We start from the raw sequence: 13120 nt of genomic DNA, 5'->3' as shown, positions 1-13120 counted from the left end.
TGATCCACGACCATTTTTCACTTCCTTCTCGACAAGCTTGTTCGAGATTGTGGTTCAACCTAGCCATTTCTGAAAAGCTGAAAGTGAGATGAGGTATGTTCTAACCTCAGCATGCATCCAGGAAACAGATTCGAGCAAAGCTGGTGGTTCCATGTGCAATGAAGGCTAGACCCGCTTAGTTGCGTATTTTAAGGTTTCCCGATGCAACTTTTTGGCGAGCTTCCAAGCACAACACGAGCGCTGCACAAAACATCAAAGTGCCACTCTACATGGCCTTTCAAGTAAAGCTACTGAGGCCAATCTTTTCAAATCCGACAGGCTATCGTTGTTCGTCTATTCGACTTCCGTCTTATCTGAATCGCGTATTCGCCTCGTCTGCAAGGCGTTATTCATCATCTAACTTCGACATGGGCAAGGACGACCACTACCTCACACTGTCCTGTCCAGATAGGACAGGCATTGTGTACGCTGTTACCGGGCTTTTGGCAAAGCACGATATGACAATTTTGGATCTGCAGCAATTTTCCGACAGCTCGTCGTCAAAATTTTTCATGTATGTACCTCAGGGCACTTCGTGATTTGACGCTCGCAGGACAAAGTGTTAAAGATTCGAACAGGCGTGTACATTTTGGATATGCAGAGAACACATCCGGCGTCAAGTCAGACATGGACAACCTTGCTGCTGAAATGAAGATGGACTATCAGTTACGTCCGGTGTCCAAAAAGCCCAGGGTTCTCATAATGTGTTCTAAGATCGGACACTGCCTCAACGATCTTCTCTTTCGAACAAGGACAGGCCAATTGCAGATTGAAATTCCGTTGATCATCTCTAACCACCCAGATTTCAAAGATCTGGCCCAGAGCTACTCAATCCCTTTCCATCATTTGCCCGTAACCAAGGACACAAAGGCTGAGCAGGAAGCGCAGGTCCTGAGCCTGATCAAGGAGAATAACATAGATCTTGTTGTGTTGGCTCGATATATGCAGGTTCTCTCTCCCGATCTGTGCTCGGCCATGAGCGGAAAGATCATCAATATCCACCACTCTTTCCTACCCTCGTTTAAAGGCGCAAAACCATATCATCAAGCCTACGAAAGAGGCGTGAAGATTATTGGTGCGACAGCACATTTTGTTACTGCAGACTTGGACGAAGGTCCAATCATTGAGCAACGAATTGCACGAGTGGATCACAGCATGGGACCGAAGGAACTGGTCGAGGAAGGTAGTAATGTAGAAAGCCAGGTAAGACAACTCTCAAAATTGGAAAAATTGAATTCGCTGACCACGGGTCCAGGTGCTTGCCGCAGCTGTCAAGTGGTGGAGCGAGAACAGAGTATTTTTGAATGGCGCGAAGACTGTTGTTTTCTAGTGATGGGACACAGTCATCGGTTTCTTCAGGCATAGTTATCCCAAGCCTATGTCAGAATGAGCAAGCTGCATTATGGCTTCACGTGTTTATGAATTCACGTCTGAGCAACCCTCCCACGAACGGAAAATCAAAATATCTTTCATTGTCCACCACTAGACCAATGTAGCAGGCTCTACTAAGGGTATTATTTACGACGACACCGCGTCAACGCCGACATCGCCTTCCGCAGAGTCGTATATAAAAAACCACCTACCTTGTAGTCCGCGTGTTTGAATGCTGCAAGATCATATTGCACACGAGTAGCCCTACAGATTATTTTGTCAACGGAGAAGTCTTGCAATCTGTGCGACTGTCCCAGTATCTCCCCTTTTCCCTCTCTTATCTCCCTTTTCCGCAAAAGCAAGCTGCATCAACTTTCTCTTCTCCTCCTGTATCTCTAACACTCTTTCTTCAAAAGTACCCTTAATGACCAACCTGAATACTGTGGTTGGCTTTGTCTGTCCAAGCCGATGCACACGATCTACTGCCTGATCTTCAATTGCTGGAGCCCACCAGCTGTCGGCGAGGATGACCTGGTTGGCCGCAACCAAATTCAAGCCAGTGCTGCACACAGCCAATGAAGCCAGCATGATTGTGCAATCAGGCCGGGTGGAAAGGGCTTCCATGGCTGCATCACGAGCAAGTGGCGGCATCGAGCCGTCGATGCGAGTGAATTGAAAGTTATGCTTCGTCAACTGCACCTGAAGGACGTCTAGAAACGAAGTCCACTGACTAAACACGATGGTTTTCGTACCAGAGTTCTTCGCACTGGCTTTCAAAATATGTAAAAGTGCCTCGATCTTGCTGCTACTTTCGTTCTCATCAATTGATGAAATACTTCCAGCTTCAATCGCTGGTCGAAGAAGCTTCTCTGTGCCATCAAGGTCGGCACGGCACATAGGACATTTGTGTTGCAAGTTGATAACTTTCTCAATGCATGCATAACAGAAAGGATGCGTGCACACCGTGATAACAGGATCTTTAAGCACGTCATAACAAATCGGGCACTCTTCTTGAGTCTCGATGGACAGCTGGAGCATATCCTGCAAGGCCTTTTTGTTCTCGGGTGTCAACTCAAGGACAGGTCCTTGACTTAGTAAGTGTTCGAATCGTCGCGTGCCGCACAGTTTCCAGTGATTGCAGACTTGACGTAGGCGGAGCAGGATCTCCAGTAAATTGCGGTACGCCTTGAGTGCCTCAGCACTGGACATATTCCGCCGTGCTTGGTAGCTATCTAATGTGCCTTTAGCTTCCTTTTCAAGTGCTTCATATTTCTCTTTTTCATGCGGCAGGAAATCGATCTTGTGGATATATTCTGAAATTTCGGGTAGTTTAAGGTCCACGAACTTCATGTTTTTCTTTCGACGTAGCGTGATGTCTTGCATCAAAATCTGCAAGAGCCTGCTTCCCGAGTCAGAGCCGGCTTGAATAGGTCGAATCAGAGCACGGTTGAACAAATCGTAGCTCTCTAAGCCTCCGGAGAGACGGAGAAATTTGACCAGACTATACAAATCCTTGAGGCTATTAATGATAGGGGTTCCTGTTAGAACCCATCGTGATTGGGCCCGCAGGTCGCACGCCGCTACTGCTTTCTTTGTAGAGGGATTACGAATCGCGTGTCCTTCGTCAAGGATAATTCTCCGCCAGTTGATCGAGAACAAACCGGTCTGCCGAGGAACAGGAGCAGGCTTCTTGTTGCCATTCCAATACTCAGACATCAATGTATCGTACGTTGTGATTACAACGTCATATTCTGCGATGGACTTTGCATTGAGATCGATCTTCCTTGTTCCATGATACGTCGTCACCCTTAAGGTATGCTCGGGTTTGACGTGGTGCTCAATCTGGCCGCTCCAATTGCTCATTACCGAGAGCGGGGCTACAATGAGTGTAGCTCCATGAGGCCCCTTAGACCTGGTGCGATCTGCCATTATCAAGGCGATCATTTGCACCGTCTTGCCAAGACCCATGTCATCTGCAAGTATGCCTCCAGAAGCTAGACATGGGTCTCCTGTTGAAAACGCTGTGGCCAAATGGGTGAACAAGTTCGGATCACGATTATGTCTCTGCCATAGCTGACGGATCTTTGTAGAGCCTTTTGTCGGTAGCTCCGGACTCTCCTTCTGTAGCAGCCATTTGAGGCCTTGCAATTGATATGGTAACATCCGCGTTTTGATTGACAAAGGCTGTGATTCGACGTCCATATTTGCAAGATGCTCTTCCTTCAACCCAAAACGTTCGACCATTTCCTCCACATTCCTTGGACTGAACCTGATGCTTTGATCCTTGATATGCTCCAGCGCAAGTCCAGCTCCGTCACTGGAGCTTCTGGCGGACTCACTGACAAGCATATGCTCATCACCACGCAGACCGTTCGCCACACTGTATGGGCCTTTATTCGCTGCCTTGAGCATTTTTTGCAATTCCTTCTCTCTTTTCTGCTGCGCTAAAATGCGTGCATTCTCTTCTCGCTCTCGTTGATTCAACTCTGTTAATGGCAGCTTGTACGCCTTCATACGCGCCTTGAGATTGGCACGTTCAACAGGGTCGTAGGTACCGTATAGTCTTAACTGGATTGGACAGTCATACACGTCTTTGAAGCCCGTGGTCTGGCCTTCGACAATCAGCGACATGTCATCCATGAAAGGTGCCAGCTTTGCGGCAATTGTACGAGGGATATGTCCAATTTGAATGCCCCGCACGTTTTTTGCTTGGATAGCATTATTGTCATACGGGTTGTGAGGCTCGCGAAAAAGGCACACCATTTCGTGCATTGAAATGTACCCGGAATAATATCTCACGCCGACAATTTTCGTGTTGAGGACTCCTGGGTTCGCATCAGTTTAAAATGCTTCGAATTATGCAGGAGAATGGAGTCACCGTAGAGAACATATCGGTCCACATCCTCGTAACGCGCGTCATCCTCGTCGACCAGCTCATTCCCTCCGTCCTCATCCTGGCGGAACTGGCTTGCTTGACTTCGTGCTGGTAGTTCAAGTTGGCCTTGACTAAACTGAGAATGAGTTTGAGAGAATCCAAAGCTGGCGGACGAGGAGCCGCTGGAATACGAAGTCTGGCTTGACGGAAAGCTTCCCGTATTCTCTCTCAAGTGTTTTGATGGTCGCCGCTGAATATCAAAGTCGTAATCGGAGTCGCCAGTGAGGTCGATGATGGGCACTGCTCGTTTTCTTGAATTTGGCGCCATGGCTGTTACAGCCATCTACGAGGTGAGCGCGCTTCTTGGGAACAAGGAACATGTTGGGGACGCGAAGCCTTGTATATGTTTTGAAAGCCCCGAATTTAAGATTGTCGCTGATAGGGGGACTCAAGCCACAAAACGCGAAAGTCAAACCCAGTCACGTGTTTAGCAGTTTCAAAGCTCCGATATGTCCTTTTTGCAAGCGGAAGCCTTTACGTTGGGAATGTGTAATATCTGTCTGAATCATCTAGACACGATATAGAGATTAGCCTTTTCTGGTTGTAGTGGGAAACCGAATCTGTCGTGGTTGCGGAAAGCCCCATCAAGGTCATCCTTCAATTTCTGCTCCTCCTGCTCCTTCCTCCTCAACTAGTTACTCCTCTAACATCGCTCACCAAACACAGACATGGAGAACGGCGAGAACGAGGCTCGTGATCCTTCCGGCTTCCTCAGCGCAATCATCGGGGCTCCCGTCACGGTGAAGCTGAATTCCGGTCTTGTCTACAAGGGTAGGTTACGTCAACGGTTTACTGCTGAGCGAGGCGGCTAATCCGCTTTGCAGGAGAATTGCAATCGGTTGATGGATACATGAACATTGCGCTTGAGCAAACCAAAGAATACGTCAATGGTCAGCTTTCGCGGACGTATGGCGATGCCTTCATTCGCGGCAACAACGGTATGAAATTTTCGCCCTTGCGCCGCAAAAAAACTGCCGCTAAGAAGATAGTAATGTACATCTCAGCCGACTCGTAAGACTTCAGGGACCTATCTCTCGGAATCTGATTTGAAGTGGCTCAAAAAGATCATAATATTGAAGGAAGCTTACAAGATGCACAAGAGAGTTCTATCTGAAGCTTCGTGAGTCTTTACGATATGACCAGCCGACACTGAGAACATAGAGATATGGACTCCAGAATGATGGGATGCTTCAATTTTAGGGATGTCATATCATAAATATAGGATTTTCTACCTAACCGATCCAAATTGTCGACCATGTCACATCAGTCGTTGCAGCAGCTCATCTCTCTATACATTATCTTCATATGTCCCTCTATTCTTGACACCATTGCTATGCACAAAGTATTTCACAATTGGTCGTCCCAAAGCCAAAGTCTCAGATGGCGTATCCACCGGAGTTCAGCTGTCGCGGCTCTCCCGCGGCCTCAAACGTACCGTTTGGCAATAACCGCAGAGCTTGGGCCGTACTTGCTCCCGGGGCCACCCAACTCACATTATGACCGTGGTCTTTCATAAACTGGACTGTCGCATTGTTGTAAGCATACTCGAATGAAACAGTGTCAGGAATTAGCTGGTCATGCAGCCTCGGCTCGGCCAACGCTTCGGGAGAAGTCATATTCTGGTCAAGGACGTGCCAAAGGTTTTGTATCGTTGCGGTAGTGATGCGTGAGCCTCCGGCTGCACCAACAACAAAGTACAAACCGCCGTCTGGGTACTCCACAATTGTTGGTGAGATCGAGCTCAGCGGCCGCTTGCCCGGTTTGATGTAATTTGCTGGTGAAGGCCTGTAACCGAAGGCATTACTGACTCCAGGTATCGAGAAGTCATTCATCTCGTTGTTCATGATAACACCTGTCTCGGGCACCATGAGATGCGAGCCGAATAGAAGGTTCACAGTCGTCGTCAAGCTAATCGCCATACCAGACCTGTCGGCAACCACGACATGCGAAGTGCCGGGGGTCGCCAGTGACTCGATGCCATCTGGGTCATAATAAGACACATTATGCGAATAGTCACCGATCTTGGATCGAATGTACTTGCCCGTTTCAGCGGACAGCATGTCGTTTTCATAGTCGGCCAGGTTCTCGACAAAGGAAGGATCGCCTAGGTTGGTTCTCATGCCGTAGCCAAACCGCATAGCCTCATCAAGCCTATGTGTGCTTATATTTAATGCTGCAGGATCGCCCATGTCATCATATCCCGAAACAATGTTCATCACTGCAAGAGCAACAACACCACTGGCTGGCGCACTACAGCTGGTTAATTTATACCCGCGATAATTGATCACGCTCGGTGTTCTCAATGCAACGGTATAATTTTGCATATCCTCCAGCGTCATGGTGCCATTCTGCTTCCGCAAAGCTGCAATGGTCGCGTTTGCAATGGGACCGCTGTAGAATGCATCGGCTCCATGCTCCGCAATCGTCTCAAGGGTATCCGCATAGCGCTTTCTCGTGATCGTCTCGTTCAACTTCAGAAGCTCCCCGTTTGGTGCAAAATCAATCGCCCACGTCGGATTATCGACCAGAAACCTGCCATCTGCGTTCCCTGTCATGGCTGAATTCATGTACTTGACTAGATCCTCATTGACTCTCCACCCGTACCTCGCAACCTTGACGGCCGGCATCACAACTTGCTTCCAGGGCAGTACTCCGTAGTTCTCATGCAGGTACTGCAATCCTCTCAGCTCACCAGGCACGCCCGACGCTAGGCCACCGTAGATGCTTCCATCTACATTCCCCTGGTACATATCCTGGAACGCCGCTGCCGGCGCCGTCTCCCGAAAATCGATATTCTGATACGTTCCATTGGGAGCTCGCACGATCATGAAGCCCCCGCCGCCAATGCCGGAATGGTAGCACCCAACGACACCTACGCAGAACACGGTGCCGACAAGCGCGTCCGCGGCATTTCCACCGGCTTTGAGAAGGTCAATGCCGATGTTGCTGCAGAGACTGTTCTCAGACGCGACGGCCCCGAGCTTTGGAGCGTTACCGTACGACACCGGGGAGGAGAGGGCAAGCTGGGACGTGAGATATGCGAGGAGCGGGGCCATAAAGCGCAATACCGACGGCGAGGACGACGGCCGCGGGTGACGAGGCAGGGAGGAAGAGCCGCCGAAAAAGGCGTACATCTTGATTAATAAATCGCGACAGTGATAAGGGCTACCCGGGTGTGGATGCCGATGTCGGCGTTGATTGGACGTGTTCCTGCGCTAACGTCAGCGTGACCCGCGATACTTGTCTCAAAAAATACGAGCAGACGAACTCGGCAACAAACGAACGTCTAGTGGGCGAGAGGAGAGAAGAGGAGCTCTGTGACTCCGAGTTCTGTTCTCGTGCACGCCAAGGTCACGAACGCTTTCTTGACCTTGGGGACGACTGCAAAGAAAGGACTGGTGGTCACCGTCCTTGCCGGGCGTGACCACCCCTCTTTTATACCAGCGGCTCGCCCGTTGAGCTCAGAGGAAGCTTCTTGTTCATCATTGCTTTCTCCGCTTTCGACCTTCCTGTTCTGGGCAATCTCTCTCGCGATCTGCAAAACTAAGTCTCTTAGTTGGAAGGTGAGAAACGGTTAACAAGAAGCGGGAGTTTTTACGTTCCTTGCCTGTTGAGATAAGAGCCGCTATGCAAGAGCGCACGGTTGTAAAGAGTGTATTTGGTAACCTTAAGTACGAGAGGTTCATTCCTCACTCGATTTGCTTGATGTCATTATTATAATAAGTCTACAGGTATTTGTACATGGTTAAAGGAGGAACCAGAACCCAAGAATTCGAATCCCTCTTTTGAGTGCGCCTTGAGAACGCCATGCATTGCTTTCGTTTAACACACCGTTGCTGACCTTCAGCAGAAATGCGGAGAAAAATGCTTAGACACGCCAGCCCCTCGTCTGTTGCGCATACCGTGATGAGTAGGCTACTTGAATCGTCAGCAACGCGTCACTTAATGTCCACTTCAGCATCGCTTACCATCTTGATTCTGATACGGTAGAGCACCGCCGTCGTACCTCTCACGGCCCGCGTAGGGTGCCGCGGAATCTTGCATTGCCATTTCCTCTGTTGTCATCGTCTGACCATTTTTCGAGAATGCAGGCAGGAAGTCTAGGAAGTATGACATGACGTAGAAGGAATAGACGAGTGCGACGACCCACTCAAATATGCCGGCGGTGTTACGATGGTTGTTGTTGTTGGTCGTCGCGACTCCGAAGCCGATGGCAAGACCGACTTCAATCAGGATGAAGGCGAGCTTGATCCAGAATGAAATACGCAAGATGCGGAATTGGCGATAGTGTATGCCCAGACGTTGGTATTCGGCGCAAACGAAGATGGCTGAAACGACGTAGCCGCCGATGAACAGCACCAGGCAGATGTCATGTACGTTCGGGTGATGCAGGGCATCGAAGATGGTGAGGAGGATCAAACCGGCAGCACCAACGACCGACGCGATGATGCTGATCACGGCAAACGTCTTCTGCCAGACGGAGGTGTTTGGAGTCAGTTTTCCGCGGTGTCGAAGCCATCGTTCCGAGATGAAGGCAAGGTCGAAGCTCACGACCGTGACGGTTCCCATGGCGATAAAGACTGGCTTCATCTTCCACGCCCCAATGTCCGAGATGAACCTGTTCACAGTTAGCACCGCATCCAAATGCGCACATGCGACCGATCACGTACGGAACAACTTGGCCGACGTCCATGGTGGGAAGATGCGGCTTGCCGTCGACAACCCATGTCAACAACATTGCCAAAAGCATGGCAAGCCAGACGGTCGCTGAAAATATGGGCACGAGCCAGTACGGAAACCTCATGTTGACAATTCGGCGTATCGATTTCGCGAGGGAAAAATATGTCTAGATGTGATGATACAAAAGTGGAGTGACGTCGAAGCGGGAAGACTTTAATGAGTCGGAGAGGCAATGACAGTGTTGAGGGAAGGTGAAAAGAACATTCAAACTACTCTGGCACACAGCGTCTGTTCCTTTTAGCCGGAGGGCGAAAAAGAAAGATTGTTTGGACGATTCAAGATGGGGCTTGCGCAATGGCCTTACGACTGCTGGGCTTAAGTGTTGCGCCAAAATGTGTGACGTAGTTTGGGCTGGCCAGGGACCGGTTTGTCGGCTCCAACCACAATTTTCAGCATCGAGGCGGAGCACGCGACGAGTTTTCCTGGCCGCACATCGTTGCACGCGGGCAACTCGTTAAAGCCGAGCATGTATTATGGCATCTTGCCACTCTGTGTTCGGAATCTGACGATCGGTCTACTGCGAGGCTGTCGTCGTGCTCCTTCGCGCTGGTTCTTCCAGCTCTAGTGCTTGTGAATCCACCATTTCACCCTCCTTCGTCGTCGTGAGGTTCGACCGAAAGGGATGATTCAACGGCATAGCATGGACAAATAGCAAAAACCTGTTTTGAGGTCTCAGGTCTTGCGGCCACACTCATCAGTGATTTGCGTCAGGGACTGTGGTTGGCAGAGTACATGTGCTGTGAGCTACGTTATTGCGAGAAGTGCAGATGATGTAATGGCCGTGAGCCGAGGATCTGCTCCGATCTCGCCCTCGAAACCGCTGCTCGAGTTTCTCGTAAGCCAGCGCGGGTGGTCTCTTGGTTCGTGTACACCGTCTTCAAGACAACGTCGACTGTCTGGGTTGCAAAGATGGTCCGTATGCTTCTCAGGCCTTGCTACGCATGTTCCAGAGATAATTGGAGGCCCCCCATTTTTTCTAGAGCCCGCGGTCAGCGCGTTGCAGGCGGCCTCATGCCCTGTTGGTCTTTTTTGACGACGAGGAGAACGTGCCCGTGAAGCAGTGAATTAGAGACGTAGAATTGAATTGGCAAAAATTCGCAACGTAAAGGATGCCGTGAGCCAGATCAAAGGCAGCGTACGAGCAAAATTATTAGGAGTGTGTGGTGCAAAGAATCGCCCCGCCAAAAACCGTCCGTGTGTGTGCGTGTGTGCGCGGGCTGTGGCGTTCCCTGTGAGGCGCAACACACCTAGTCATAGTTATTCGAGAATATCGACCTCCAAAAATTTGGCCGTCTTGCAAACTTCTCAGCAAACACGCCATACTACTTGCTCACCAGCCAGTCGGACCAAGGCTCTTTACCACGCACGATAGTCAGGTCGAAGCGAAGGCGAACCCCCCACCGTCCAGGCGACGCGCACACTGCGAAATATCGCAACACTTTCCCGCACACAACACGCTTGATCTCCACAGAGTCTTCGGGCAGAGATTGACGATCCGAGGAACATCAGCCGACACAAGCACGACACTTTCAAGCATCACGCCCACCATGGCTGCGGACGAGAAGGTGTTACCGCCGGAGGACGTCGAGTCCGACAGCTCATCCGAGTCAGAAGTCGAGCAAGACCGGGCGCCCAAACCGGCCCTCAAGAAGACGGCTCGGGAGCCAGAGCCGGTCGAGCGACCTGTCTTGCCAGAACAGCCTGATCCCAAAGATCTGGACTTGGCGAGCCTGACGCCGTCGACAGATTTCATCATCGCTAGACAGGCCACCATCAACATCGGCACCATCGGCCATGTCGCCCACGGCAAGTCGACCGTGGTCAAGGCAATCTCCGGCGTGCAGACGGTGCGTTTTAAGAACGAGCTGGAGCGAAATATCACCATCAAGCTGGGCTATGCGAACGCCAAAATCTACAAGTGCGACAACGAGGCGTGTCCCAGGCCGACGTGCTACCGCTCGTACAAGTCGGAGAAGGAGGTGGATCCTCCGTGCGAGAGGGAAGGATGCACTGGCACCTATCGATTGCAGCGACATGTTTCGTTCGTTGATTGCCGTAAGTCGCACGGGGGCTACTCTTGTCGTCTGGAAGGGGAGCGCTAACACAGGCTATAGCTGGGCACGACATTCTGATGAGCACTATGTTGTCAGGCGCTGCAGTCATGGACGCCGCATTGTTGTTGATCGCAGGCAACGAGCCTTGCCCTCAGCCTCAGACCAGCGAGCATCTTGCAGCCATCGAGATTATGAAGCTGTCAAATATCATCATCTTGCAGAACAAGGTCGACTTGCTGAAGGAAGACACGGTGAGCTCTTCCCGCCGCCGCGATTCGGGAACTTTTTTGTCACGCTCTAACCCGTCATTCAGGCACAAACGCACTACCAGAGCATACTGAAGTTCATCAAGGGCACTGTGGCTGGCAACAGCCCCGTGATCCCTGTCTCTGCGCAGCTGAAGTTCAACATCGACGCAATCAACGAGTACTTGTGCACCAAGATCCCGGTTCCCGTCCGTGACTTCACCCACAAGCCACACATGATCGTCATCCGAAGTTTCGACGTCAACAAGCCCGGTGCCGAGATTGACGACCTCAAAGGCGGCGTAGCCGGTGGCTCCATTCTCTCTGGCGTGCTCAAGCTCGGCGACGAAATCGAGATCCGTCCCGGCATCGTGTACAAGGACCAAGCCAGCGGCGAGGCCAGGTGCAAGCCCATCTACAGTCGCGTCGTCACCCTCTTCGCCGAGCACAACGACCTCAAGTTCGCCGTTCCCGGTGGCCTGATCGGTGTCGGTACCAGAATCGACCCGACGCTCTGCAGAGCCGATCGTCTTGTTGGTCACGTCCTCGGCCTGAAAGGAAACCTGCCGGACATCTACGTCGAGCTTGAGATCAACTACTACCTCCTCAGACGCCTCCTGGGCGTCAAGACTGCGGATGGCAAGCAAGCCAAAGTCCAGAAGCTCTCCAAAGCGGAAGTGCTCATGGTCAACATTGGCTCGAGTGCTACCGGCGCAAAGGTCTCTGCCGTCAAGGCAGACGCAGCCATGTAAGCTCCTGCGCGAACCCCCCTCCCCCTCTTTATTCAAATTGTGGCACGGTTACTGACCAGGAAAAAAAAAAGTCTCACTCTCACGTCTCCAGCGTGCACGCAAATCGGCGAGAAGATTGCCCTGTCTCGAAGAATAGAAAAACACTGGCGGTTGATTGGTTGGGCAACGATTCTCCAGTAAGTCCAAAAAGTAACAACCCGCGTGGTACGCAGCCTCCCCGCTGACCCTTTTGTTTTTGCAGAGGCAAGACCGTCACGCCTGAGGAGGACTAGAACCTCTTTCCGCACGGAACGTGACGGATACGGGGATGGCAATCACATGCAAGGTCATTCCTGTGCTTGCACGACGTGAGCGGGAGACAGACCTGCACGAATGCGAGCACGCTACGAATGTTACGCATGAAGCATGAGCGCTAGGAGGTATCCGGCTGAGGGAATCCTGCAGCGTATTTTTTTTTTGTTGGGCAGGTCATGATGCAGAAACGTATGCGGGGGGGGAGTGACGGACACATATTTACATGGATAGGGGATCCTTGATTGTGGGTATGGTCGGGGAGCATGGCAGCACCTTTTTTTTTGAAGTATGTACAGCACAGCGAAGAGGTGCAGTAGACAAAAAAGTTTTATTAGAACAACTGCAAATGAGAAGAAGGGCATAGCGGCTCAGTGCGCAAACCATCGCACCTTTGGATGTGCGGCCAAATGTCCGAGCACGCATTCCGACACCATGTGACAGACGAAGGGGGGGTTTCGCCTTTGCGGGACGGATCAGATCAGATAATCAAAGCAAGGCAGCCTCGAAAACTTAAATTTAACTTCTGTAGGGTGAACGAGGGACGGGAAGAACGGGAAGGGGGGGGGGGAACATGGTGGGACGAAAGCCCGTGATAACGTGGTTTACAAAAGGCGAGCCAACGATTGGGGTTTCGCCGCGTGCGGACCCTTATGAAGCTAGCGTGGGCTCGCTCGCTTTCACATGTCGCAT

At 51.1% G+C, this 13120-nt stretch overlaps 6 protein-coding genes across 6 annotated transcripts; 3 read left to right on the top strand and 3 right to left on the bottom strand.

Moving 5' to 3' along the window:
• Positions 1 to 58: 58 nt before the first annotated feature.
• Positions 59 to 1727, top strand: PV09_06860 (formyltetrahydrofolate deformylase). Its single transcript, XM_016360560.1, has 3 exons — positions 59 to 553; positions 618 to 1242; positions 1295 to 1727. Exons 1-3 carry the CDS (start codon positions 270 to 272, stop codon positions 1367 to 1369), a joined length of 984 nt encoding a protein of 327 aa, XP_016211546.1. The 5' UTR covers positions 59 to 269; the 3' UTR covers positions 1370 to 1727.
• On the bottom strand, positions 1461 to 4711 carry PV09_06859 (uncharacterized protein). The gene is made up of 2 exons (XM_016360559.1): positions 4289 to 4711; positions 1461 to 4235 (listed from the first exon to the last, which is right to left on the bottom strand). Exons 1-2 carry the CDS (start codon positions 4626 to 4628, stop codon positions 1690 to 1692), a joined length of 2886 nt encoding a protein of 961 aa, XP_016211545.1. The 5' UTR covers positions 4629 to 4711; the 3' UTR covers positions 1461 to 1689.
• A 78-nt stretch (positions 4712 to 4789) lies between these two features.
• PV09_06858 (U6 snRNA-associated Sm-like protein LSm6) lies at positions 4790 to 5680 on the top strand. The gene is made up of 3 exons (XM_016360558.1): positions 4790 to 5116; positions 5170 to 5283; positions 5335 to 5680. Exons 1-3 carry the CDS (start codon positions 5014 to 5016, stop codon positions 5358 to 5360), a joined length of 243 nt encoding a protein of 80 aa, XP_016211544.1. The 5' UTR covers positions 4790 to 5013; the 3' UTR covers positions 5361 to 5680.
• On the bottom strand, positions 5512 to 7757 carry PV09_06857 (gamma-glutamyltransferase). Its single transcript, XM_016360557.1, has 2 exons — positions 7614 to 7757; positions 5512 to 7555 (listed from the first exon to the last, which is right to left on the bottom strand). Exon 2 carries the CDS (start codon positions 7477 to 7479, stop codon positions 5722 to 5724), a length of 1758 nt encoding a protein of 585 aa, XP_016211543.1. The 5' UTR covers positions 7480 to 7555; positions 7614 to 7757; the 3' UTR covers positions 5512 to 5721.
• Positions 7758 to 7983: 226 nt separating this feature from the next.
• Positions 7984 to 10208, bottom strand: PV09_06856 (uncharacterized protein). Its single transcript, XM_016360556.1, has 3 exons — positions 9016 to 10208; positions 8314 to 8963; positions 7984 to 8260 (listed from the first exon to the last, which is right to left on the bottom strand). The coding sequence occupies exons 1-3, from the start codon at positions 9147 to 9149 to the stop codon at positions 8214 to 8216; spliced, it is 831 nt and encodes a 276-aa protein (XP_016211542.1). The 5' UTR covers positions 9150 to 10208; the 3' UTR covers positions 7984 to 8213.
• A 109-nt stretch (positions 10209 to 10317) lies between these two features.
• Positions 10318 to 12832, top strand: PV09_06855 (eukaryotic translation initiation factor 2 subunit gamma). The gene is made up of 5 exons (XM_016360555.1): positions 10318 to 11140; positions 11200 to 11390; positions 11453 to 12132; positions 12208 to 12312; positions 12378 to 12832. The coding sequence occupies exons 1-5, from the start codon at positions 10633 to 10635 to the stop codon at positions 12406 to 12408; spliced, it is 1515 nt and encodes a 504-aa protein (XP_016211541.1). The 5' UTR covers positions 10318 to 10632; the 3' UTR covers positions 12409 to 12832.
• The last annotated feature ends 288 nt before the right edge of the window (positions 12833 to 13120 follow it).

The sequence above is a fragment of the Verruconis gallopava genome (assembly GCF_000836295.1).
Source record: "Verruconis gallopava strain CBS 43764 unplaced genomic scaffold supercont1.25, whole genome shotgun sequence".
Lineage (NCBI taxonomy): Eukaryota > Fungi > Ascomycota > Dothideomycetes > Venturiales > Sympoventuriaceae > Verruconis > Verruconis gallopava.
Note: the sequence above shows the minus strand (reverse complement) of the source record. Positions and strands in the feature narration are given on the sequence as shown.

Bases quoted from the DNA above. Each gene is read 5' to 3' on its own strand.
- PV09_06860 (XM_016360560.1), top strand. From the start codon at position 270: ATGGCCTTTCAAGTAAAGCTACTGAGGCCAATCTTTTCAAATCCGACA. The intron at 554-617 runs GTATGTACCTCA...AGATTCGAACAG, and splicing joins TCGTCGTCAAAATTTTTCAT to GCGTGTACATTTTGGATATG. The intron at 1,243-1,294 runs GTAAGACAACTC...CCACGGGTCCAG, and splicing joins GTAGTAATGTAGAAAGCCAG to GTGCTTGCCGCAGCTGTCAA.
- PV09_06859 (XM_016360559.1), bottom strand. From the start codon at position 4,628: ATGGCTGTAACAGCCATGGCGCCAAATTCAAGAAAACGAGCAGTGCCC. The intron at 4,236-4,288 runs GTGACTCCATTC...ATGCGAACCCAG, and splicing joins GGACCGATATGTTCTCTACG to GAGTCCTCAACACGAAAATT.
- PV09_06858 (XM_016360558.1), top strand. From the start codon at position 5,014: ATGGAGAACGGCGAGAACGAGGCTCGTGATCCTTCCGGCTTCCTCAGC. The intron at 5,117-5,169 runs GTAGGTTACGTC...TCCGCTTTGCAG, and splicing joins TTCCGGTCTTGTCTACAAGG to GAGAATTGCAATCGGTTGAT. The intron at 5,284-5,334 runs GTATGAAATTTT...CTAAGAAGATAG, and splicing joins CTTCATTCGCGGCAACAACG to TAATGTACATCTCAGCCGAC.
- PV09_06857 (XM_016360557.1), bottom strand. From the start codon at position 7,479: ATGTACGCCTTTTTCGGCGGCTCTTCCTCCCTGCCTCGTCACCCGCGG.
- PV09_06856 (XM_016360556.1), bottom strand. From the start codon at position 9,149: ATGAGGTTTCCGTACTGGCTCGTGCCCATATTTTCAGCGACCGTCTGG. The intron at 8,964-9,015 runs GTACGTGATCGG...AACTGTGAACAG, and splicing joins GACGTCGGCCAAGTTGTTCC to GTTCATCTCGGACATTGGGG. The intron at 8,261-8,313 runs GTAAGCGATGCT...CGATTCAAGTAG, and splicing joins ACCGTATCAGAATCAAGATG to CCTACTCATCACGGTATGCG.
- PV09_06855 (XM_016360555.1), top strand. From the start codon at position 10,633: ATGGCTGCGGACGAGAAGGTGTTACCGCCGGAGGACGTCGAGTCCGAC. The intron at 11,141-11,199 runs GTAAGTCGCACG...CACAGGCTATAG, and splicing joins TGTTTCGTTCGTTGATTGCC to CTGGGCACGACATTCTGATG. The intron at 12,313-12,377 runs GTAAGTCCAAAA...TTGTTTTTGCAG, and splicing joins GGTTGGGCAACGATTCTCCA to AGGCAAGACCGTCACGCCTG.